The 26,460-nt window shown below is 40.7% G+C and overlaps 1 protein-coding gene across 2 annotated transcripts in view; it reads right to left on the bottom strand.

The window, feature by feature from the left end:
* Window positions 1-19,271: 19,271 nt before the first annotated feature.
* The window catches only part of DCLK1 (doublecortin-like kinase 1), a 245,703-nt gene continuing 238,514 nt past the window's right edge, over window positions 19,272-26,460 (bottom strand). For both annotated transcript variants that reach the window (XM_010572748.1, XM_010572749.1), the window contains one exon: window positions 19,272-20,599. In XM_010572748.1, coding sequence (XP_010571050.1) covers window positions 20,542-20,599 — 58 coding nt within the window. In that variant the 3' untranslated portion in view covers window positions 19,272-20,541. The remainder of the gene's footprint in view (window positions 20,600-26,460) is intronic.

A 26,460-nucleotide genomic window follows, 5' to 3' on the forward strand; every position in this document is an offset into this window, starting at 1 on the left:
TACTTGTAACCCTCTTAAGTTTAGATCATTTATAGTCTCTGCCCTCAATGCCCAGTAGATATTATCAAATTAAGCATGAAACTGATGACTACAAAATATGGTTTCTTTACTTTTCTGTAAATGAGTTACAGTTATATTGTAAAAGTGCCACTACCTTGTGTGACAGACAATACTCGGGGTTTTTCCCTTCTTGTCCACAACTCCTTGATACTCCTGTGAGGAGACCGAGCCAGGTGGGACCCCCAGGGAGAGCAGAAATTGCCGCCACTGCGGGTCAGCATCCTGAGGATTCGGCTGGTGTGAGGAGCCACAGCCAGGAGGTGAGCCTGCTTGTCTCCAAGCATGGAGACACCGTGCTGGGAGGGACAGAGTCTGACCTCCGAGATGATGGGAGCCGCTTTCCTAGGGACCGGAGATCACTGGGCAGGGCTGGCAACACTGGAGAAAGTCCCTGGGATGACGGAAAATGAGTCGTGAAGAAAGGAGGCCAGGGAAAAACAGAGAGTTACCCACACAGCTCTGTTTCTTCTGTTTGTCTGACCCAATCACTGGGAGCTTTATTACTTGGGAAGGCAGTTAATTACCCTAGCCCAGATGTGAACAAAACCTGGCTCTTCAGCATTCAAAAGCTTTTCAGTCTCTCAGAGGCATTCACTAATGAAAAGGTCTGACAAAGCATCTTTGGCTAACTGATCATCGGCCACAACTTGCCACCGTCATCAACTTCTGAGGCAAATAAAGCACTTTACAGTACTCGCCAATCTGGCTGCTTCTGCAAACTGCCTGTACAAGCACTAGTGACTTGGGTGCATCTACACAGATATGAGACATGCATCCCCCCTTCCCTAAAATAACCTTTCCAGATCTTATCTTTAATTACCATTTCTGGATTCAGCGCATCTCTGCAATAGCAGTTTAGCATACAATATAGCAGAGGATAAAGCACCAGGCAATGTGTTTAAGGCAGTTCCTTAAAAATATTTCCTCCATCTATCCCTAAAGTTTGCTGTATGACAGTTTTCAAGCAAAAGTTTTTTTAATGGGTAGCTAAACACAACGTTTCTGAAAAAAAGATTTCCATCAAGGAGCTAAGCACGCAGCATCCTCCACAAACAGGCACTTTGCTCAGATTGAGACATGAAAAGCCCCAGTGTCCCTGGAGCTGTAGGTTTTGTGGCTCTCTGAAGATTATACCAGAAACACCCTTTCCGTTGAATGCTCGTGGCAGGAAAATATACCTTCCATGCAAACATGTACCTTAGATAAGATGGTCTAAGTCTCTTTCAAATGCTCTCTTTTAATGATTTCCTTTCCTGTTTTTACTGGAGAAAGAAATGCCACATAATGGACTGGTAGAAGAGGATATACTATTATTTCTTTTTGTAGGGCCAGGACATATAACGTGTGTCATGACCTGTTAGGAATGAAACAAGATTACACAGGAAAATGTTTAAAAATGAATTGAAATAGCCATAAAGATATAGGCAATAACTCCACATTTCAGTAACAGTGCTGTGAGAGCCAGAAATTACTACAGTATTTGTATAGGAAGGAGACACATTCTTTTATCAACCCAACCAATTTGATTAAAAAAGACAAAACTGCTGTTGGGCACTTCACTGGCATGGGGTTATTGTGTTAACTTACACAGGGCTTATTCAGCACGTTTCCTTTCAGAGGTTTGCACAGAAAGATTTTGGTGCCTCCTTTGCCCTCTCAGAAGTGCTGGTAGAAACCTCTTCAGGACAAGATCCAAGAACTCAAGTGGTGTCTCCTTTGCTCTTTGTAATCAGAGCGTGGCCATGCTTGTCACACCTGTGAGTGGGAGAGTCATGGCATTGCTCTATGTCTTTCCCATTGCCTTGCTTGTCCTCTAGGCATCGTACTGTCCTCTGATCCCAAACGAGCTCCACTGCCTCCTGAGTCTCTCCCTGGGTTTGTGTGTGCCTTGTTTCAGAGAAGTTGGGAAAAGGAATAGTCCTACCTGCTTTTTTCCCTCATTCCCCTTCATACCACTCCTCTACACTGTGCACTCTGTCTGTTCCCAAAGTGGTTTTTTCTGCATTTCTTTCCTAGAAGGACCCAATTTACTTTTATTTAAGGCACCAGATCTACTCAGGTGCCCACAATTAGCTCCCTGCCTCGTTGCATTGCAACACGCCTCCCAGGCTGGGGCAGCTGGCAGGTCCTAGCTGCTACTGCAGTGCTCCCTTCCTCAGTGGAGTTCTCAAATGAAATTCCAGAATCGAGGCACCTTCTTGTTTAGGTTTTTAGTTTGGGTTGGGTTTTTTTTTTTAGGTCTCCTAAAATGCACTAGCAAAGGCAAAACAGAGTCAAGGCACGGTGAAAGTAGTTGAGCAAATGAGTACTCACATCTTTGGGAAACGTGATTTGTTCTAGAGACCTTTGACCGAGACATATGAATTTCCTATTCCTGACCCCACCTGGTCCAGAGGGGCCTGATCTGTTGGATCCCTTGGATGCAGCGGACAAGGTGCAGGAGAGATGGATCATTTGTCGAGGGCTGGGGTTGGCCCTGCCACAGCCCAGGGAGAGGAACACCTCGCTGCCGCGGGCAGGTGACCCGAAACGCCGGTGCGAGCCGGCCGCAGTGCCCTCACCTCAGGCTAAGCAAAACCACAAGCATGCATTTATTCATAATATTCAAAACAGACAACACAGCCACAAACGTTTATAAAAGATGTAGGCAGGGAAAAAAAAGGCAAAAATATGCTTAATCTGCTTATACTAAGGTAACATGGAAAAGTTGCCTCATTCCGTTACTCAGCGGATTTGCTCTTTACCTCCTGATGAGTTAGTTTCTGCCTTTGCCCACGCCTCCTTTTTGAACGGATAGCTCAGCTTTTATAGCCAACAGGCCCTTTGAAACCTCCTAAAAAGTAAAGACTGGCTTCATCGTTCACCCCTAAATGCTTCTTTTTGCGCCTGAAGTACGAGACAGGCTGTTGACCCTCATGAGCGGAATAAAGGTTGCTTCCCAGCCACAGCAATGTTATAGCAACCCCTGTCTGCTGTTGTGTTTTACTAATAATTTATTAGATCAATTATAGTGTATTAGTAGTTATATTAATAATTTACTAATATTTTAAAGAGTGCTGCATTAGGTGAGTAGAGGACTGTGGCTAAATGGGGTCTGAACCTCCTGCCCCCTCCTTTTGGCAGCTTGTTGGTGTGACTCCATGAGGAACACAACTTTCATTGAACCCTGCCGTGTCCATCCTTTTGTATTTAGAAACCTGCATGCTTGTAGCACACTGGCCATATATAATTCATTACTACCGTTTGCCCAGAGAAGACAGCAATCGATCGCAGTGAGGCAGCAATGGGTTTTGGGTGACTGGTCCTGAACCTCTACAGAGAAAGATGAGGCACATACCGTGCATGGATCTGAGAAAGGAAGGTAAGAATGGGGAAATGAACCTCCGTATTCTAAGCTTCGCAGGTGCTCATGGATTTAGAAGAAAGAAGAATTGGTTTGATTGGTTATTTGTTTGCTTTTGAGCAGAAAGCTTTGACCACTTTGTTATTTTTCTTCCCTTTGTAACAAAGCCAGATTTTGATGACACACTCATGTAATTATGAGATGGCAGCGGGTGCTCTGACCTGTTGCACACCAGGAGATGACAAGACAGAGATTGCAGGTCTATTTTTGTTAAAGAACATTAGCGAGGCAAAGCAATCCTTTGCTCAAACTGGATTAAAGACCAAAATAGCTTTTGTCCACTGCTTCAGATTAGCCATGTAGACCAAGTCACACCTTACAGAAGGTAGAAAAGAAGGGGCGCAAAGGTACGAGACATGCAGAGTTACACAACTCTGAACAGACTCAAATGCTCCCAAGTCTATGTTATGTACGTATTGGATCATGCTTCCAAAAAGGAGGGTTTGTTGAAAGTCAGGGGAACGATTGTTGTCCGATTAATCCACCAGCTGATCAAAAGGGTAATCAAAAACAAAGGAAGGAGGGGAAGAGAGGGAAAAGATCCACTATGCAAACAAACAAACATTTAAACTAAAAGTCATCAAATTAGCATGATTAATGCTAAGCTGAAATGGATGGTAACCTACTGGCAGGAAGGATTTCAAAAACGTGGATATTGGCAGTCTATCATCCTGGAGATAAAAAAGCACAGTCATTAATATTCAAGGGCTTGCTTTTGAAGCTCTGGATCATTCACATCCCATATACAGTTTTTCTGTATAAAACCAACCGAGGCCGCTGGAGAAGGATTGAATTACCCGGCAAGTTAGATAGATGATGAAGCTGGAAAATGAATGGTGAGGATAACAGGAGTTTCTAAAATTTTAAGTTCTTGTACATGAACAAAAGAGAAACATACTGCTTAAGTTAGCAGAACAAACAAAGCAAAGAATGGGAAGAAACCTCAAGTAGGAATGACTCAGCCTATAAACCTGAGGGCTCAGCAGGAAAAGCAGAGACAAGGGAAACAGGCATAAACTTAAATTTAAGGAAGACGAGATTTAAACTGGATGGCAGGGAAAAAATCTAACTCAAAAGGTTATTGGGTTAAAGATCAGGCTGCCAAGGGAAATAGTTCAAGATATAATTATCAAAGAATTTAACACTGGAACCAAAGAGCATTGAGAGGCTTATAGCATTTCTATATGGGGTGGATTCACCCTGATAAAGCCAGTGGCCCAGACTAGACAGAGCTGTGATTCTTTCCAGCCAAATTTCTTCTATAAAAACCAGAGTGGAATTCTTTTTACTCATTTCCAGTAAATTAAACCGCATCTCACTTAATCTTTTTTTACTTAAATGCTGCAGCGTGTTTGTCCTCGGAGTGTTTGTGCCATGCCCCAGGTTTACAAGGTTATTGCAGGTTACAGCGTTGTCATCTGACACATGCACATCATTAATGATCAGGGCTGAAGCACTATTTCTGTAAACAGCAGTGGGCTGGGGCAAAAGAGCTTTCTGGTCTAAGTGCCAGAGAACAATGCCAGCTTCTGCTGCCATATGGCATGGGGACAAGCAGCAGGGTCAACATTTCACAGTGTGTCGCCTGGTTTCCTTCCTCAGATTGATGAGCATTAGCCAAGGAACAGTTCACATAGTCCCACTTGCGTAGTCAGCCTGTGTGGATTTTTTTAAAAGAATAATGTTAAAGATGTGTAAAATATTCAGGGGCTGGGTTTTGTGGGTTTCACCCCTCCCCCCCCATGATCTTTTTCTTTTCTTGGTAAGGGATGAATGACAGCTTCTAAGGAAAGCTAGCTGGAAAATCAGTGTTTTCTTCAGAGAAGAAAATTAGAATTATGAAATAAGGGAATGTCTTTTCCCAAAAATATTCACAGGACTCAAATATTGAAGAGGTCTGTTTCAGTGACAGCTACATTCATGGTCACAAAATTTCAGACCAGCACATTTTATGTTGGAGACATCAAAATGATACCACCTAACCTAGGACAGGAAGGCTAGGAGCAGCCATTTTCACCTCTAATTTCGGTGCATCAAGACAAAAAAAAAAGGGAAGGCAAAAGGGTGCTTCTCTCTCTTGCAGAAAAAGAGGAAGGATAATAGCATCCCTTTAAAATGAAGCAGAGGTAGGAGGAAGAGGGGAAGAAGATGAGGGAGCTGTTGCTCCCTCTCGGGGCTTCCCTGCTACTCAGCTGTACCGCAGGGCAGCGAGGTCAAGTCCTCCAGCCGCAGGTGGGAAAAGGTGACACCAAACCTGCAAGAGATGCCTCCTGGAGGTCCACCGTTCTGCCCGCCGCACACAGCCAGCTCTCCGACCGTCCCTTTGGCCACCGGAGCCCAGCACCCCTTGCAGAAGGGCGGCCAGAGAGGACCACCAAGCCGCCCTTTGGGCAGGAGCACTGCCAGCTCCCATCCACCTCCCTGCGGCACAAGGACCGGCAGCTAACTTACTTAGGCTTCTGTCAGCTACTGAGCTGCTGATTTTCACGATACTTGTATGTCCTTAATTATTTTTGAGAATTCTGCCTCTTCTCTCCAAATTGGTTGAAATCAGCCAACAGACTCAGAAGTCGTGAAGGGAGGAGTGGGCGAGGAGCGGGCTGATGACAGTGGGACAGGCAGAGAGGAAAAGAGGTAAGATTTTAACTAATGGTATTCTGGCACCCAAACTAATGAATTTTTCTCCACAGACGCAGGCAAGCGGTGGTACGTTGACAGCTCTGTGGGCACAGGAGCCTCATTTGCGTGTAATTTAAGACACACATGAAAGGCAGCACATGTGAGACTGAATGAAAGTCCTATGGGAGACTTTTCTTCCACTTTTGGACTTCAAGTAAGCAGTAAAGTAAGAGTTTGACGCCTGGTTTCTGGCTATCCCATTCAATTTTCTGCCTAGCCCAAATTTCTATTACTTCATTTACAGCGTAACCCCAATCACTGGGTCGGTAAGCGCACAGCCCTGGGGTCCCAGTGAAAGAGCTGGGTGAGGGAGAGTGGCACAGCAGGCAGCTCGGAGCTTGCTGCCTTTTGTGTGTTCACATGGAAATGTCTGGCCAGTTTGCCTGCAAATTCTTGTGATCTTGTTTCACTGCTTCTCCATATTACTAGTCTCCCTGAGCGTCACTGTCTCAAGTCAGGCGCAGAGTTGAGCTGGCCCTACCAAAACTTACTCTTTTCGGGAACTGGCCCCAGACGGAGACCTTGAACCACCCAGATAGGCTATTTTCAAACACAAGGGCCAGCCAACTTGTTTTAAGCTCAGAGTGATTATGCCAGACAGAATAGAAATTAAAAGGATTTATTACCTCACCTCGCCCTGCCCATTGCGTCCTTGCAGACAGATCCTTTCCCTCAGCCTCCGCTTCAGCCAAGTCCATGGCTTTTTGGTTGTAGCAAACTCTACCCAGCCCATTTTGTTCCTCCAGATGCTCTTTCCATCACCATCACATGTCTGTTCCTCTCTGTTTTCAGCACTTTCCCCATTTCTGCGGGCTCCGCAGCTCAGTGGAGCAGCCTGCGCTGCTCCCAGAGGACCTGGCTGCCACCCCTCCACACAGACCACCACCTCTCTAAAGAACACCTCAGGCGAGCTAAAAATTAACAAACCAACCAGATCTTGGCCATCACATAGGCCTTGGCTGTTCATACTGACAGCTCATTTTCCCGTTGTTTCTTTGAAGAGCTCTAGTACCTCCGTGCTCTGCTGCGAGGACATAAAATTGGCCACTAAGCTGATGCTGGGGTCAGAGAGAGGCCACATGCTGCTCCCGTGATTTGGGCAAGTTGCAAAGTTTCCGGATGCTGAGAGTTGCACGTGCTTACCGGAGGCCGTTAGAGCTTTACTTCTAAAAATCTTCATTCGTTTGATGCTTTTCAGGGCTTCACCCGCGCCAGCTGCGGTGGAGTCTCCCCGGAGCAGAGCACAACCCTGTAGCGCAGACAAAACATCAGAGCTACGGACAGGAGGTTTAAAGCAAAAGCAGCCGTCACCTCTTCATTTGGCCTAAAAGCAAAATCCACAGGTTTGGGAATCAAGCAGAAAACACGAAGTCTAGTCCTTCAAAGCAGGGAGCTGGGACAGACAGCTCCTGCCCCCAGGCTGGCGCGGTGGGTGCGAGCCAGCTCACCGCTCCTGCGCTTACACCATCGCGCTTCGCCATCGCGCCGTCATTTGCACCTTCGTGCGGCGTGAAATGCTCTGCAGACAGAGCCCTCACCAGCTCCGGCACCACCAAACCTTTTCAGTCGCGAGTCGCTGAAATCCTGCAATCTGGAAACTTTTGCTCGGTTCACGGCGTGTGGGGTTCTCGTGCTCTCCTTTTCAGCTCAGCACTTTTCATGGGGTATGTTCTCTTGATTTGTGAACTCCTGGTCTCTAGGAATTTCAGTGCCACGTGGTTATTCATGGTTTGGCTTTCTCCATCTATCATTTTATATATATATATATATGTATACCAGTCTCCATCCCGCTCCAGCTCCTAAGACAGCCTGAGTTCTCAGCCTCTCTCAGGGTTTTACCCTCAGCAGCCCCAGGGCAGACCAAGGCGGTTGCTGCCAGCCCGCTTTCCCATACAGGCATGCAGCTGGTCATTAAACCTTTCCAATGGCCTCAGAAAATTTCCACCTATGGCAATTATGGTGCCATCAACCTCAAGTTGCAGGCAGGAACCTACGAGTCTTCCTTCCAAGTATAGCTGCTGTAAGGGGTAAAGGTTGACATTTTAATGGCAACCACCGCATATTTTACACAAATTAGGCTACTGAGCACATTAATACATGCAGTCAGTGACTTAGCTACTTAACTGATCCATTTGGGTGAAATGGGAAAGACTGCAGGGAACAAAGATCAGTTTCTCCTGACATGTAAAGAGGAGAGGATGATGCTTTGTGATCCATTATAAACTCACAATTAGAAGACAATATTATAATTAATTACCCACAGGCGTTTTCTATAGAACAACAAAAACACCAAAGGGAAAAGTCCACAGTTCTCAAAAAAACAAATGCAGAAGCAACACAAAACTTTTCAGCTACACACTGGTGAGGGCAGGACGGTGTTCTCCACTGATGCCCAGGAAACTGCACCTACCTTGGGGAAAAAAAAAAAAAATCAGGATTTTCTCCTCCTCCAGCCAATGGAAGGGACCACTTCTGCAGGAGAGTGACTGCACATCTTCAGCGGCACTTCAACCCAGCATTTCAGCAAACAACCGAACTGCTGTGCCATAGCAGCAGGATTGTGGTCTACACCACCTTCCTCCCATTGCGTCGCGGCTCTCGGCACAGGGGAACATCTCGCCCGGCCGCTGTGCTCCGCTTCCAGCTCTGCGGCTGCAAAGCCTGCAGGTCGAGAGGGCCTGTGGGGCGCTCAGCCTCTAGTAATTAGGTGTGCGTTAAGAAAATGGTTTTAAAGAATTTGTAACAAAAGTAATCTAGGCCAAAACGCCTTCCTCAGTTGCAGTTTAATTCAGCATCGCCTGGTCAAAAATGAGATATTTCATATTCTTAAGGAAAAACTGGAACTGACAAATTCATTACTTAATCAGGCTAATCTAGCAAATTAAGAGGTAATTCTGAAGAAATAATGAAAACTCTCTAGTGGCATATTAATTATGACTTTCTTTTCAGCTATTAAGAAAGGAGGATTATGGATGTGGCCAAGAATAAAGAGAGATCTATTTTCAGGGTCAGTGGATTTATCTTTTCAGGAGTCTAACAGAAAGGAATAAATTGATTTCTTGCTGTGCAGGTGATTTGAGAAGCCTTGGACCAGAGAAGACTTTTTTTTTTTACTACATTGCATAATTAAACTTACTATATTTCAAAGTTCAGTATCTGTTCAAATACATACAAATACACGGTTTTGATCAAAAACCCAGCAACCTCTGATAACAGGCAACTCTCTCAGTGCTAAAAGTTTAACTTTCTAGTTCTAGTGTCATTCATTAAATTTGCTACCTGTGTATTTTGTTTCTCCTATCTAGAGCTGGTATAAAAAGAAATCAATTTGGGGGATGTCCTGGAACATTGCGGTACCATAGATTTGACTATGTGGCAATTGCACATAAAATAACAATATCAAGTTCCATGTTACATGAAGGGAAATAAATAGTGAATTACCAAGGTTTCCATTCAGATGATTTCTCTGCCTGGAGAGCAATATGTCTGTACTTCAGAATGAGCAGTTGGACATAATTTAGATCCTGTCTCCCTTATCTGCCTGTTGCCCAAACAGAAGAATCACGATAAGATTTGGATAGTTCTTTGATGTAATGCTGTTAATCTTTTTTTTTTTAAATGTTTCCAAAGTCCCATTTCCCTGAACATAACAGAAAAAAAGTAACGGGAGGCAAGTTTGAGTTGGGAACAAGTTTCCTGTTTAGAAAAATGAAAGCAAAACCCAAACGGCATATCCATCTGCTTTCCAGGGAAGACTTGGTGATGACCACTTACTACTGATTCGCAAGCCGCCCACAGGGTCCCCGTTTGCTGCCTGATGCCTGGCACCTGCTCACAGCCAGTACAGAGGTAAAAACCAGCACCCCAAGAGCTGCATTTTTTCAGTCCCTTTGCAGAAGTGTGCCTTTTATGATTATCATTGGCTCAACCATCTTTCAAAAAGAGGATTTCACCGGCTTTCATTTAGCCAGACTAAATGGTATTTAAGGCACCATCAGTTTTGACCTCGTCGGAAGCTGCTGATGCCCATACGGTGCAGAGCAGCCTCGTGGCTGCTGGCATTTTCTGGCAGAGACCAGCAGTGCAAAGCCAGCCTGCTGGGGCGCAGCGGGACGGGGTTTAGTCTTCTACCTACGCCATGAGAAGTGGAAAACGCTGCCCAGCCAGCGCGCCTCTGGGGCAGAGCAAAAACCTACAACCCAGGCAGCGTCGAGGATTAAGGTTTCCAGCAACTGCCTTTTCCCATCTTGAAGGTTAAGTGGCAACAAATAATAAAGCTAGATGTCATTCACCACCGTTGGGCAAGTGATGGCAAGATAGATTCTGTGTGTGTGTCTTCCATCGTTGTTCTTTAGAAAGCATCGGAAAAACCTAAAGCATATAGGCAGTCTGAAGGCAACACACGATGCCTCCTCTCCACGGCCTCCCAGTTTTACTGAGCATATGTAGTGTTTAAACATAAATGATCATGTCCCAACTTCCTCCAAGTCTTTCTTCTTTTGTTACAGTAATATTTTTTCAGATCACCCCACTCTTTCAGTTTACTCAAATTAAAAATGTTTTGAAAGATCCAGATATAAAGAACAACAGTGTAGACAGATATAAAGAACAACAGTGTAGAACTTGATCCCAACAGACACAGTACACACTTTTTAGACCTTACCTCTTCCTTTCATTTACAATTTAAGTCACGACTGCTGTTGAAAGTAGCCCCATCTTCCCACTGCAGCAGTCACTTTTTCTTACCCTTTTCGCTTGCATGCTGATGTATCGGAGCAGTGCACAGAACCAGGTAATTAATGCAGGGTAGAATGTTTTTATGCCCCTGGAGCGGTTTCCCTGATCGGTTTTACCACGCGGATGTACAACATTTGCACCGCATGAGAGAAGGGGAGCGTAGGAAGGAGAAAGAAGCAAGTAGCCTGGAGGGGCTGGAGGTGTGTGAAAGAGGGCAGAGAAGAAGGGGGCTGATTTGTTTGAAGACAGGGAAGGTTCGTGAAGGTTCGTGAAGGTTTATGGCATTCACAAATCACTAGCCTCCACTCCAGCATGCCAAAAACTTGTGCTGCCAGCAAGATGGGGGACACACTCTTTGGGAAGACAAGAGTCCAAAAGGGAAAGTACCACATGCCCATAACCCTGTTGTCAGTCTATAATCTCTGGGAACACAAAAATTCACCTTCTAGACAGACAGACATCTTCTGACAGACTCTGTAGTTTTGCAGCTATCATCTCCTGCATCAAGAACCGTTCCATGAACCAGCTGTTAAATAGCAACTATTAACTTGTAAATGAGAGCAGGATAAAATACACGCTTTCATCAACATAGATAAAAAAGCACTTTTTCTGCCTTTCAACAAAAATAATCAGAGAGCCCTGGTGGGATCTCATATTACTCAGACTCCTTATTTGTAGCTTTTACACTCCAGCACACTTGCTGGTAATGTATGAAGTATGAAATTAAAACTAAATCAATTGTCAGAACAAATGAAAAAGTACACTATGCAATGCATTATCCTCTGGTCTTTTATTGTATTTCTTCATTCACCTGCTAATTCCCCAAATCAAGCCATTTACAATGAAACTTCCAGTCATTAGTGGGATTTAGCAGGCTTCCACTGTAAAATAGTATTGACATTTCTCATGAGAGTTGGTATGTATACTGTTGAAGCGCACCAGATACAAAGGCTGTCAGTCCACAACTATATTTGATTTCCATACGTTTATCCAAACTCACCTTCTGAGCTGGGAAATTAATACCTGAAGTGCGCATTTTTTGAATAGTTGCTGCTGCTTTTTTTTTTTTATAATCATGTTCATCAAGACTCCCGTTGGTGCAGAGGTTTATGTGGGAAAACTAGGATGTGGCTGCATGACTAATTTTTAAAGCCTGTGCACAGCTCCTCAGGAATGCAGCTGGATGTAAGTCCTTAGTGGCTTGCTTGTGATGACTGAATTGAAATATATTGTAATGCTTCTCTGCTCAGGAAACATGAGCTTGTTAGAAGTTGAGACTAGAGCTGAAGTATTAAGTGACTTGTCCTTTTCTACTCTTTTATTACCATTTTAGAGCAAATATTTTACATAAAATTAAGCAACAGCTTAAAAACTTAGCTCATAAGTTACGGGGATAATATCAGATCTCGTTTCTGTTCATTTACATTTATTAGCATAAATGGCAGGATTTGAAAAATGCCATTTGGCTTCCCTCCTTATTTTTGCAGGAATATGTATCATCTAGAAATTATTTAATTAGTACCTTGAAAATTAAAGATTCATCTATGCCATTCAAACCACATAGCAATTCCTAAGTTTCTTACTTTTTGAAAGAAATGAAAATTTTTCTAAATTGAAATAATTTAGAAACTTGTTTAAAGGCCACCACTTCCTTAGATAGCTCTTTAGCATGCATGAGAAAAGTGCAATTTAATTTCACACTCAACTAATCCTTTATCAATTTTCTTTCAGGCAGAATATAAAAGGTTATTATTAATTCCTTAATAAAATAAAAAATAAGTTATAGCCAATATGTCTTTAACCTTGGACCAGTTTGAATAATTTTTTTTCCCTCAGATAAGACACTGAAGATCAGCACAAATGGCCAGTGATAAATTGACCTCTGGGAATTACTTAAGAGTCCTCCCCCTTCCTTTTTTCACATCGGTTCTCTCTGAAAATGCCTCTTCTGAACTACTTCTGGTTTTAGCATAAGTCAGTCAATTTGATTATTCCCACCCCTGAACTATCAATGGCAAAAGTTGTTGAGATCTGATGTTAGCCACCTTAAATTTTAACTCCCTATTACACTGAAGTAATTTCACAAAGACTACCCAGTTAAGATTCGTGATGAATGCCAAATTGTCAGAAGTTCGTATCTTAAAGGTTTATTTGCCTTTTCCTATGTGCTTAGATTTGCTGAAGAGAAAAAAAAAAAACTATCACTGTCCTTTGCAAGGTACAGCACCAGGAATTCCCTTGGACATATGATCCATTGCATTTATACCTTACACTCTCTCTCAATTTACCAAATTCTCTCTTACCAATCCTCAAACTCTCACCGTATTATGCACCCCAGCTTCAATAGCTGAGGGCATTCTTTTTGAAAAGAAAATAGATTTCTGGGTGCTTTTATTCATATAAGACCCTTCTGGTCTTATTAGCAGATGTTGAAGCATTCCAGGCACCTAATAGAGATGCACAGGTAAAAAAAGTAATTACCTCTGAATGTCAGTGGTGGTGGTGGTAGTAGTAGCAGCAGCAGCATTAACAGTCATAGTAGTAATGTCAGGTCTTCTTGAGAGTAACTCTAGACAAGTCAAGTAAGCTGGGCTTCTTTTTCATCACTGCTTTTTTCTCTAGGCACTTAAAATTAGATGTGTATGAATAACTCATCACTATCTTTAAAATCTGTTAGGAACATAGAAATACAAAGTTATCTTCTGGGTTTCTGAGTCCAATGTCTACCTACAACAGGAAACACATATGAGGACCTATCAGAAACACCTCATGAAGAAAGTTTCTCATCAACAGATCAAGTTCCACCTCAAATTCAATTGGAGTTTCTTGGCTCCAATGGTTCCATTGCAAAAAAACTCTCAAAAATGTTTGATCAGTTGGTAGGAAACCATCTTCCAAATGCCAGCCTACATTTATCATGGCTAATCACTAGCTATATGCTTTTTTCTAGCTCTGTCATTTAGCATAAACAGTTATTTTCCCAAGCTAATATTTACTCATGGCTTGACAAAATGCAGCACTGCAGGCAGATGCCAAGAAAACGGCACAACTCTCTCCAGTGTCGTCTCCCCACCCACCTAGGTAGGGTGAACACTTTTGGAAATGACCGAGCACTGTGGCTCATCGCTCAAGTCAATCACGAAGAAGGATTAGGAAGACATCTCCATTACAGGTGGGTCATTCCATGAACTCTTTATTTTGTGGATGCTTTGTTCCTTCCTCTGGACCCTGCTGCAGAAAACTGCAGTTACATGAAGCCTCAACGTAGCAACTCAATTCTTACTGAAGCTATTTGGCATGGGCTATCCAACTAAATATGCAGACAAGTATAAAATGCACAGACATCACTTTTTGAAAGCTGTCATTTCCCAAAAGGACCCATTAAGGTAGAAGCATGCTGCAGAATTGCTATTAAAAAAAATTAATTTACAGTCATTTTTTAAACACCTAATTTCCCCACTAGCCTGTATGTAACACTACTTCAAACAGCTACACACGGTCTCATTTAGTGAATATATGAGGAAGAGGTCTGCATTATGTTTGCTAAAAGAACTAGGATTTCAATTCCATCTGCTGCTGGGTGTGTTTGATTTGTATATTAATTATGCCTGTTTGTAGCTGTAAATTTGCTCCAGATTAGTAGCTGATTGGCTCCGCAGATGGATTCATTACACTGCGTGGCTCCCTTGCACTTTTATAGTTTTCAAACGATTCCATACTTAGGCTTTTTAAACTGCTTTTAATACCTCTCTTATTCAGTGTGAGCTTTCAACCCTGTCTCATGCAGGCAATTTTTTTTCCCCTTAAGAGAAAACATGTTCCTTTGATTCTTCTCTTCGTGGACCCTTTGGCTGGTGTAACGTCAGCTTTGTCCATGGTGCTACTCTAAAACACAAGACAAAACTGCTTCTTCTCCCAGTCTCACAGGGAAATTCAGCATATTCACATTTAGCATTTGCTACGTGGAATGACTTAAACTAATGGGTTTAGGAATTACACGAGCACTCAGCAGGGCGTATATACATACCCGTTACTGCGCAAACTTTAAATGCTTGTCACGTTGAAATAAAACTCTCCCACATGTGGAACATTTTTGCTCTTGATCACTGAGTTTTCTCCCTGGTTTTCTAAATGCCCAAAAGTTCTGAGCTGTCACCTTTGTAGTTAAGACCTGCGAGATATGCTTGAAAATGTAACACATCTGAAATAAGCTGCATAAAAACTGCCTTTGTGTCTGTGTGTGTGAATGTTTGTGTACACTTAGAAAATAAATGTCAAAGAGGTCAAGCTGATTTCCCTCATATTTTAGGAAAAGAATCACTCTGAGCTGAAAAATTGTATGCCAAGTTTCTGCCTGAAGCAAATTTTTACGATCAAATTAAAAACCTTTGAGACTAAGAGTTTATAATGGAAATACTAACACAGCCTTAACCATGGCAGCACTAGCAGGCACTGAAATAATATTAGGAAAGCTCTCCCTGCCCACAATCTAAACTAAATAAAAAAGATGCCATTTTCTAACATATACCCCAGGCTAGCAAATAACAATGATTTAATGTACTCGCCCTGTGGTAATATAGTAGCACTGCAAACCTCTGAGCCAATTTTTCTTTTCTTTTCTTTTTTTTTTTTCTTTTTAAACATATATGCCCCATAGGGAAAGGATTGCAATTTAGCTCTTATTTGTGGATATATCGCTTTCATTTCGACAATTCTTGAAAGCCTTCCTGCTGTCACACGCTACTGTATGCGAGCACCCAACTGAATAAAGACCCACCAGGCTTTTTCAGGAGTTTATTCACAGGTTTGGCTTTGCTTATTGTAGTATGCACCACATTTAAATTAGATGAGGGCTACTGTAAAGCAATAACATTGTCAATGACTGGAATCTCACTTTCCCCTCTAACAGTCTGAAGCAAATTAATGTATTGGTTGTTCATTAACAAGTAAACAGTTTCTGCTACAATGTCAAGGAAAAAGAATGTGTTCATTAATATGAACAATCTTCATCTACAAAGATGATTTACACAATGCATGTCATGAGATAGCTTTCCCCTAACTAGTACACTACCAAACTGAAAAGCTGATTCTTAGGACTTTCTTGAAATTACAATATTGTTTGTTTACCAATAAGAAAGACAGTCTCAGTCACCTATGCCACCATTGTAAGCTCTATAGTAAGTACTTAAAAAAAGAGATATTTCTGGAATCACTTGTGGAATTAATAAAATTGATAACTACAGACTTACACTGCATCAATGATACATATTATTCCTGTGATAAGTTAAGCTAAAAATAAGATTAATTTGGTTATAGAAATTCCTTAAACAACAACACTTAAATTATTTCAAACTTGAAATTTTTCAAGAATTTTCTGAAAAAATCAGCAAACACTGGCTAAAAAAGCAAAGCAGTTTGGATACACCAATGTAATCAGCATGCCTAGTGCTTTTCTGTTAACCCTCTGAGTAGAACCATAGTATTCTGGATTTTTTTGTACACTAATGCTATGAAAATTGTAACTTACAGAAATATTAATTTATATGTCATGACTTAATAAAGCATGTTCTAAATATATTTGGGCTAGGCACCACATCTGGTGAGCAATTCATCCATCCTAGAATTTTACTTATCCACTAGAGAAGCCAGTCTCTAGCAACTATAAGGGGAGTTTAGACGATTGCCCTAGATTAGATGCTTAACTCTTAGATGAGACAACGCCCAGCTCCGCACCCTTTAACTAACCCTCTGCTATCACCTACCAGTACTACATTTTCACATCAAAGTTTGCTTACTGCATGTAAGCTCACTAGAATATTGCACTTAGGTTGGAGTCCACGTTACCTCCACTTACATTTAATCGAGAGGAATTAAGCTGGCAGTGGCCCCGTTCTGCTCTCCCAAGCTCACACTGTCAGGCATCTCCAGAGCCAAGTACGAGATGACCTGCATCACCCACTGGAAGTGTTCCTCTCCATCTCCCTGGGGACGGACGGTGCCTACCACGACGGCCACCCGTCTCAGCTCACCACACAGGCACAGGCTTGGTGGGAGGAGGTTGGCCTCGTATACGTAATAAGCATTAAAAAAAAACAATTGTTGTCACATTTAGCACCAATACGATGCAATGATTCAAAAGGGAAATGAGGAAAGATGTCAGAAGGAGTGGTATATATTACAGTAAAATGACCACAGTGTGCTATGTGCTCTCCCAGATTATCACATTAGAAGTAGTCTGTTATCTCCTATTTCTTTTTTTTTTCACTGGCGTTTCAAGTATTTTTAGGGCCACATATTCTGTCTTCACTTACCCCCTGGAATTCAGAGGTTAGACAAGAAAAAGGGCAGTAGCTGCCAAACAAGCCTGAACCATTATTATTTCCATGAAACCATCCACATATATACATATATATGGTTATATTTAAAAATATATATGGATATATGGATATATTTAAAACCATCATTGCAAACTCTTTTAAAACAGTTTAAATATTCAGATACCTTTCCTTGAAGCCTAAAAAGAGGCTATCAGCAATTTGAAACCCAATCTCTCACAGACCTAAAAATAACTTTAAAAAAATATTTTTATAGTTATGTTCATAAAACATGAGTGAAAGATCAGAAACATATAAGACGTTGGGGATGAGTAGAGTTTTCAGGACCTAGGATTATTTTTACATACTTTTTAAGTAGTACAAGATGGTGTAAGATGAAGGAGCCAAACATCTTATTTTAATGATAACCCTGTATTCCAAAGCAAAGCAAAGGTGATAGGAAAATCCCAGATGGGTTTTTCAATAATATTTCTCATGCATAAGGTAAGCATATTTTTATATTTATTTTTTTTCTCCTGACTTCCCTCTCTAATTAAGAAGAATGAACATTGGCCTTTGCTTTAAGACTGCCAAATTTTCCCCAACAGTCAGGGAGCACGTGGTATTAATGGACACTTTTTTATTACCAAATGTATCTCTTGCATTTACATGGCCGAGCTGCATCTCTTCTAAAGGGAAGGCTGTGATATAATGTGAGAAGGGCAATGCTGGAAAAACGTGCCAGGTCCCAACCTACTGTAAATTGAGGTAGGTTAAGTGGTTTAGCTGAGGGGTTGATCCTATGGAAAATAATCCCTGCCCTATCCAAATGTTACCAGACTACAACCATTAACATCACAACGGCAGTGGCTGTGCCCTGTCTGCCGAAGGTCTCCTCTCTGCAACGCCTCTAGGGTTGGATGGCCATGGTCAAGGATCTGCCACAGACACAGCTCTTTGCCAAAACCTAAAATCCGAGAACTTTGGTATGGCAGTTCCTTTATCCCTTCACCTCTTGCCCCTGCGGAGTTCTCCAACGAGACACCTATTTGGGTCACTTGGGTTACTCAGGTTCCAGACAGGAGTAACCAAGGCCGTGCACAGGGCTCCTGCCCATGGACGTATGTTCAGAGATCAGAGTCTCCTGACGACTTCGCGTGAGGTTCATTCTACTAAACTCATAATCTGCATTTTGGTGCCTGAGGTAAGCTTCCACCAGCAGTTCCTTCTACGGTCAATGGAGTGAGAGCAATAGAGGAACCAAAGCATGAGTCCTGCCTAAAATGCGTGCCCATGACAGGTGAGATGAACCAAACCTGGAAATGCTCGTCTCTCTGTATTACCAAGGAAGTCTGGAGACCTAGTTTCGACTAAATGTCTCATTTCTAGATTATTAACATTGGGTGAATTTAAAAGCGTTCTGTATGAAATACTTGTACCACTTGTGTGAAGATTCACAAGATGAAATTCCTGTATTCAAAATCTTCAGAGCTTTTAAGATATAAATTTTCATGACTAAGGCAATCAAAGATGCACTTTAAAGGATGGAGGAACAAAAGAATTTCAATGCTTTTGAAATACAGTTCAAACAATACTTCCAACTAGAAATACAAAAGAGCATTATGCTAGCTCCAACAAGCTGCAGGTACACATTTGCTGCCACAACTGCTCGTAGGGACAGTTCCATCAGCAAACACAACTCAGAATGGAACTGTGGGCAGCTTGCCCTGTCCCTCCAAAATTTATTTATACTTCCCAGCAAGATCAAAAAAGTCTGCATATCTTTTTGGGCAGCATATTGGTATTTCTAGCTGTATGATATGAAAGAAAAAGGGAGAAAGAAATAGAGAAAAAGGGCAAGGGGGGGGAGAGAGAGGGGAGAACACACTTATGTGAGTTTTTAAAAACACTGTAAGAAAATTTCAATATTAGAGGGGGAAACTTCCATTTTATATGAGTAATAAGAGGAAGTATAAATTTCACAATGTTGTTTTTTATTTTAGAATAGGGTTTTGGAAGTTGCCTTTTTCATTCAAATGAAAATTCTGAGTGATTTTATAATCATTTTTCTTTCAAATTATCACATCTGAAGCAAAAGCCTACAAAGTGTAATATTTCTGTGGAAGCCAACTTTCGGATAAAGGTTAAATAAAATGCTATAATGCTGTGTTGAGCTTTTAACAAACCAGAAATATGTATACTCTGTGTAAATGCCCATTTTATTAAATATTACAAATAGAACTGGTGAGTCATTTTTAGTTTCTCCATTCTAAGACAAAACTTTCGCTAATTCAGTCTAGGCTTTACATATATATATTAAATGACTTGCATTTGCCCCAGTTTAGAAGTACTCTAGCTATTTTAAGGGTAATTCTCATCAATGTTAATCTTTAAAAGTGACTCTCCCGGAATAACCAGGTCACGCTGAGAGGATGCCTGTACATTTCTGAATGTGAGGCAAAGGAACCAGCAACTTCTCAACTAGATCATTACATACCATTACATGACAGAACTTGTCCTCAAGCCATTTCCCAGGACTCTGCATTGTCATTAGCAGCAAACGATATGGAAGCAACCTTTTGTGGCCATCATCATGTCATCCTCTGTAAACTATGAGGCTGCCCTAAACTGAATTTCCCATTTAGCCTGCATAATATCCTCCAACAAGAGTCGCTCCCTCTGGAAGTACGATGCAGGTTTAGAACGAGCTGCTGTAGAAGATACCGTTTGTTTAATTTTATTTTCATTTTTAAAGCCTATATTTGTAACCCCTAAGCAATAGTGCATTTGATATTGTTTTGGCCACAAACAGGCAAGGAACTTTAGGGTACTATAAAAGATATGTGCGTATAAAAGCAAAAAAGCCAGAATAAAGCCCTAATGTGGGTTGTCAAGATTTAAGCTGATCATTTACTCAGAGGGTTAACATGTGCTAAAATTACATACTGCAGTTCCTAGCTTCACTGATGAAAACATTCACTGCTTCTATCTTTAAATAAAAAAGCAAAACAGCCTTAACCCTTTGAGGATCGTATTAGCAGCAAGTTGCAATCTAAACAGAGAACAAGTTTTCCAATCAGTTCGGAAATTATTCTTACAAAGATTCTGTGAGCACCCTTTTGTGTTCCACCATCCCAGCGTTTACTGCCGGACAGATCAGCTGTAATCACTTCACACAGCTCTGAAGGATTTTCAGGATCTCAAAGGGTTAAAGCCAAGACTTTTGAGTAAAAGTGTTTTATTAAAAGGGTGAGTTAGGTGAGCGAACAGTCTCGGATGAACTTGGTGAATAGTCTTCCGATTCGGAGTTGAGTTCAGGTGGAGCTTGCTGTGCCTTATAACGTCCCCTCACATCCTGGTTGCGTCTTCGTCGGAAAACCTGCCTCTCCTTATCAAGAGCGGTGGTCTGGCAGGGGCATAAAATAAGAATAAATGAAATTAGGCTGTGTGTGAAATGCAAAGCTAATGAAAACCATGCGTTTTTATGTGGCCTGCAAATACCAGGGATAATAAATGTTCAGACCAAATTAAACCTGTTCTGTCTCAGTCAGGTCTGAAAGGGTGAGCCCACAACATAGCTAAATGCCTTAAAAGGTGCATTTCCCAAATCTTAAGAGGTAGCGTGACATCATCCAGCAGATACAGTACCATATATATGGATGCCATATGTTCTACTTCTGGATGCTATTAATTTCATCCTTTAATAGATTCAAATTTCAAGCCAGATACCAACTGACCTTCCCCCCACCCTTCTCAAAGGATAAATCTGTTTCTACAGGCAAGGCAGAGATGTACGCTCGTCTGTGATTTGACCTAATGAAGGCTGATACACACTCACCCATGTTCAAGTCAGTGCAATCGGCTAACAAAGATGGATTGTGATGAAGTTGTCAGACAAGAGAGAAAAACAAACACCGAAGGGAGCTAGCCCAGCTCTTTGACACCTCCTCATGCCGCTCAATGGATGTTCTTAGGGAGAACGCTGAAGAGCTCTGACGGAAAGACCCGTTTAGCCTGACCACCCTGTCTCCTCCCGTTAACCAAGGTCTAGTGAACGAAATACCCTGCTGATCTTATCTAGGTCTATCTAGACTATCTAGGACTGGGAAAGAAGAACGTTTACGTGATGGGCTTCATTTTTTGATCAGTTTCTGCCACTATTGAGAATGCAAGTCTTAATAAGATGGCTGTAACTTCTAGCCACATCTTTTTTTTCTGCTTTTCTGGCACATTTACAAGGTGAAACTGCAACCCAGGTAAGGGCAGCCCAAGTCTGACTAATGATTTCAAGCATGGGACTGGGTTTCGCTGTCTTCTCGATTATGGGGTATTAAACTGCAGTCCCTGTAAAATTACAAGTTCAGCAGGATGGCCTTGATTCAGCAAGAGCACTTTGACACATAGTTAACTGCCTTCTGAAGCAGGGCTGCCTTCTTAAAACATGGCCCGTGATTTTTTTGGAAAAAGCAAAATGGGAAAAGGCAGGTGGCTAGTCAGATGACATACAAATTGCAAACAAATAGCTGATCATGGCACTGGAGGCAAAGATAACTTTGAGAACTGAATAGGTTTAACTGCTAAGGCTTGTAAAATTTCTCCCTAGTATGAAAATCTCCTTTTAAAAGAATGCAGCCAAAAGGTTATTCTGCTTCAAAGGATTTATTGTTTTCTCTTGAGATATACATGACTGATTTCTCTGGAAAATTTACCAGTTATAGTGTGAGCCTCATAGGAGAGCAGAGATGTATTTATAGCCAACATATTTTTGAGAACAAAATGAAAACTAAATCCATCATGCTGGTGCAGAATAGCATTATAGCAATCCATGCTCTAAAATAATGCAATCAGCATTCAATAATGATGTAACGGAGACAGAAAGATGGACAAGAGTACAGAGCTACTATAGCAAATGGATTTAGTTAGGCTAAATTGCTGAACTATTATTTTTGTGTCTAGAACCTATGTAGCACTACTTTAAAGGGGTTAAATAATTAACTTCAATAAGTTCATCCCCGTATTTTAAATAATAATTGCTACAAAATCCAACACTTCTCATCTGCTGAGAATTTCTTTGTTTACTGCTAATCTTTTGCTTAAGAGCTCTAATTAGTATTTTCAATGCCTTTTACGTTTCTTAGCCTTGAACCAATTCAGTTTTTGATTATTTTTTAATGTGAAACAGAAGAATACCTAAATCTTTTACACACAATGAATATACTGCATACAGTATGTAATTCTGTGTGAAAATTGAAAAGAATGGCATATATTACCATTCTATAAAATACAGATTTCCATTTAAAAAAATTTTTATGCTTACAGGAAATAAGCATTTACTTCAAGTTTAAACCACATCACATCATCCTGTGGTAATAGATACTCTCCTCTGAGAAAGTTAAACATTTCTGGTCAAATAAATTAAAATACTTGTATTAAATTCAACATTTATTTTTAAAACCTGCTACATGAGAATGGTAAATGTATATGTAAAAACTGAAGGTATTTAAAATTAGATAAGTTACACAGAAGAGAATACTCTTGAATAAAAGACTGGTTTTGAAACTCAGCCTAGGATATTGCTTCTTTTAAAGGATGAAATTCTAAAACTGCAAAACTAGTTAGATAATTAAATATCAGGACATCTTTTTAAAGACATCTTTAAAAAATAAGCCCCAAGATACTAGTTTTCTACTATTGTTGCGGAAGCTTTGGGGGCTTTTGTTTAAATGTATTTGTTTAAATATACATAAAGGCACTTCCTGCCTCAATAATAAAAAATGTTAAGCAAAAAACCCCCGATGATCTTACTTAATCCAGCACCTTATGCTGTAGTTTGTAGGAGCAAATATTTCTGGCTGCCTAACCCTTCAGAAACTTCCTGAGGTATTTTGAGACTATGTTTTTCTTTACATTTTTATCCAAAGTCTCCCCTCAATTTGATCTAATCAGTCTTTGCAAAGACATGCTTGTAGACTCAGGGGCATTATTGTGGTTACTCTCCTGGGCTGAGAGACATTCAGAGCTTTTCTCACCCAAATAGCTTATTGAATAAAAATGTATAAAGTCACAGAGAGCCAAAGAAGGGAGTATTTATATAGCAAAAGCAAAAATACACAGGTCATATTCTAACGTACAGTGTTTAACATGTCAGAACCACAAAATGGGTCACCTCTGGCCACAGACAGAGCACTCGCAAGCCCTAGAGAACCTGCAAGGCCGGGCTTATTCCGCCCAATATCGTGATGACATTTTGCACTTCCAGTGTCTCATGCCCTGCCAGACGGTATTGCCACTCTGCATTCTGCAGAAATGCTACTTCATTTAATGAAGTCACGGTTATTTTTTACCTCTAAAGAATTTCAAAATATGATAGATTAATGCTTTGGAATGCAGAGGAGATGGTAAGATACATTTGAGTATTGGCTGCACGTATTTTGTATTTTGTACAAATACAAAAATTGTACAAAGTATTTTGTAAGTGCAATTTTCACCTACTGTACCCTCTTGTGCACGTGGGCATATTCAAAAAATCAGCTTTTTCATTATTATTATTACTCTTTTTGTAACAAAGGCCTCTTATATACATTGCCTCAGTTTAATAAATGTATTATTTCATCTACCATTCAGCTGGGTGGTTCGCTGGTGCATGAACCAGTCCATTATGGATTTCCAGGGCATTTCTACTTTAAGCTACTCTTTCGATAAGTAATAAGAGGATCTGAAGTGCACTTATGCTTCACAGGGCTGCAAATCCCAGATTTTCATTATCACATTTTGACTTTTTTTCTTCCTGGCTCGAGGTGAGAGGGTGAGAACTTGGGAGCACTATATGATAGTAATGGCAACTAAAGTGTAAGGATAGTGTTCTTATTTAAGATATGTGGCTGTCCTCCTACAATCCATATGAGGAAATGTAGAGCTTCTTATCCAGCAGCAGATAAGTGGATTGCCTCTAATAGTTTGGTGCTGATGGGTCTGAAGCACTTCATTAAGCACTAATGTATTTTGCATCAGCATTTAGTAATCCTGACACCCAGTACCAAATGGTTAACAAGCCATTTTTGGAAATGCATTTAATTTGAAGTAATGGAGCATCATTTTAAAATCATTGTTTCTGTCACCTATATACTAAGGTGCGGTTAGCATTTTTCCAGGATTTTCCATAGGGAGTGCCTTCATCCTGATTTCTGCCTCTTGATGTTGCAGGACTCCTGAGCCATACAAATTAATTTTTTATCTTGGAAAATGTTGAACTCTGTGTTTATGAACAGACATTCAAAAACTACAACTGCTTTGATATATATGTTGGATTTGCAGTGGGAAGCACCTTATTTTAGCTGTGTGGTGATATTTTCTCTCAGGTCAGTAATTACTGGATTGAAGTAACTGCATTTTATGAATGCGAGCAGTGACTGTTTTTCTTTTCACTTGTCTTAATTTACTGCTGGCCACCAAATATAGATATATATTCATTTCATTAATAAAAGAACATTATTGTGCATTTTGCCTCTTAGCCCATCCATTATTCATACCAGCCAGGAGACTGAACTGGGGATGCAGCTGTTCACGCATTAATCCAAGAAACCCTTCCCTTCACTCGCTTTCATTCTGCAGGAGCATATTTGCAATTTGTTTGCAATTTTCATGATGCTTTGTTTAGTGTGTGGAATTACCTGGACATACGTATTGAAATACTGGTATTTTTCTTCCAGTGCATTCTTTTATATACACGTATGTGTATGCACATATCTAAATGTTCACAGCTAGGTATTTTTACCTTATTTCCTTAAGCTTCTGGCTAGTGACCTCGATATGTTGAGATATGTAAAGGCAGGTTTCCTTACTGTAAAAACGACCATTAAACAAAGCTCGTGGCTCGAGCCAGGCAGCCCTTCAGTCTGACCTTTTTTTATTTTTTCCATGGGTTTCTCAGGTTATATATATATATATAAATATATATATATATATATGTGTGTGATTGATTCATGATTCAAGACACTTTTTGGAGAGTACTTAAAACTTAGCAATGCACCTCAGTCCAGGAGTGAAAGACACATGTTATTTTTAGCCCCTCAGGCACAAGCTATAACTAAGTCAAGTTACACGGTGATTTGGAGACGTGCAAATGACCACATCGAGGGGACAAATTAATCGAGTGGATTTGAACCTAGACCTCCAAATACAAAAGGCCAGTGCTTTAGCGCACCATGTAACTTCTGGCATGAAATTTAGCTACAATGAAACTAAAAAAGAAAGAAAACCAAATCAATTTGATGTATGCTTTGTACTATATTGGTGAGTGAATACAAAGACAAGTATTCTACACATATAACTGCTGAATCCATATTGCTATATTTAAGTTTGTGTTTACTCTTTGACATCCCCCCTTTTTAGAGACACGATTCCTCAGCTGGTTTCAATTACACGTGGAAGAGTCTTAGTGCCAAGTTGTTTGCATGGGTGAATTTTATTTATAGTTTGTAAATCAGTTGTGGTTTTCTAAGTCAAAGAGCAGGAGAAGAGATTTTAAATGAGTTTAGATGTTTGCCCATTTTTACCAATATTCAGTTTACAAAGGATTTTATGGTATTAAAAATGGCACTCTACAGATAGCAAGCCTGATTCCCAAGTTCCTTGTCCCATTGCCAAGACGTCTGGCTGCAACTTTTGACTTGAAAGTGTATTGTATCCACTTGGGACAGGTGTAAGTAACCCGACAGATGCAAAGTAATGGGAATAAGGAACCAAACACAGAGGATGGAACTACGGCTTTTCAAATGAGCTGGTCTGATACTTTTTAAACTGTGACAGTAAGAACTGTATTTTAAAAATCCAGTATTTTACGAATTCAGTATTGACTGGATTGATGATTTCATTAAGCATCCAATGTAACTCATCTCCTTGCTATTGTCATTACATAGATAAGATCATTAATGACTTTTCCATACATTTCCTGGGTTTTATTTTGCTCCTTTAGCTTTTATATAGTGTCTGTGGATATCTAGAAAATAATGTACGCTAATATTTTATACTAATCTTGTTGTTAATACTACATATACTAATTTTTTCTACTAACATTTTACGTTAGATACAACCACTCTGGTGCTCCCTTGGTATTCTGAATCAGCCCAGAAAAGGCAGAAAATTCAGGCCATTCTGTCAGTAGCAGATTAAAATAACGTTAAGATTAAGACATAAACCAGAACCAGTAAGGAAATTCAGGGTCGAAGAAAACATTGGTAAGTTAGTTATGCAAAGTATTGCCTTCAG

This window comes from Haliaeetus leucocephalus, unplaced genomic scaffold (genome assembly GCF_000737465.1).
Source record: "Haliaeetus leucocephalus isolate CR32 unplaced genomic scaffold, Haliaeetus_leucocephalus-4.0 Scaffold351, whole genome shotgun sequence".
Lineage (NCBI taxonomy): Eukaryota > Metazoa > Chordata > Aves > Accipitriformes > Accipitridae > Haliaeetus > Haliaeetus leucocephalus.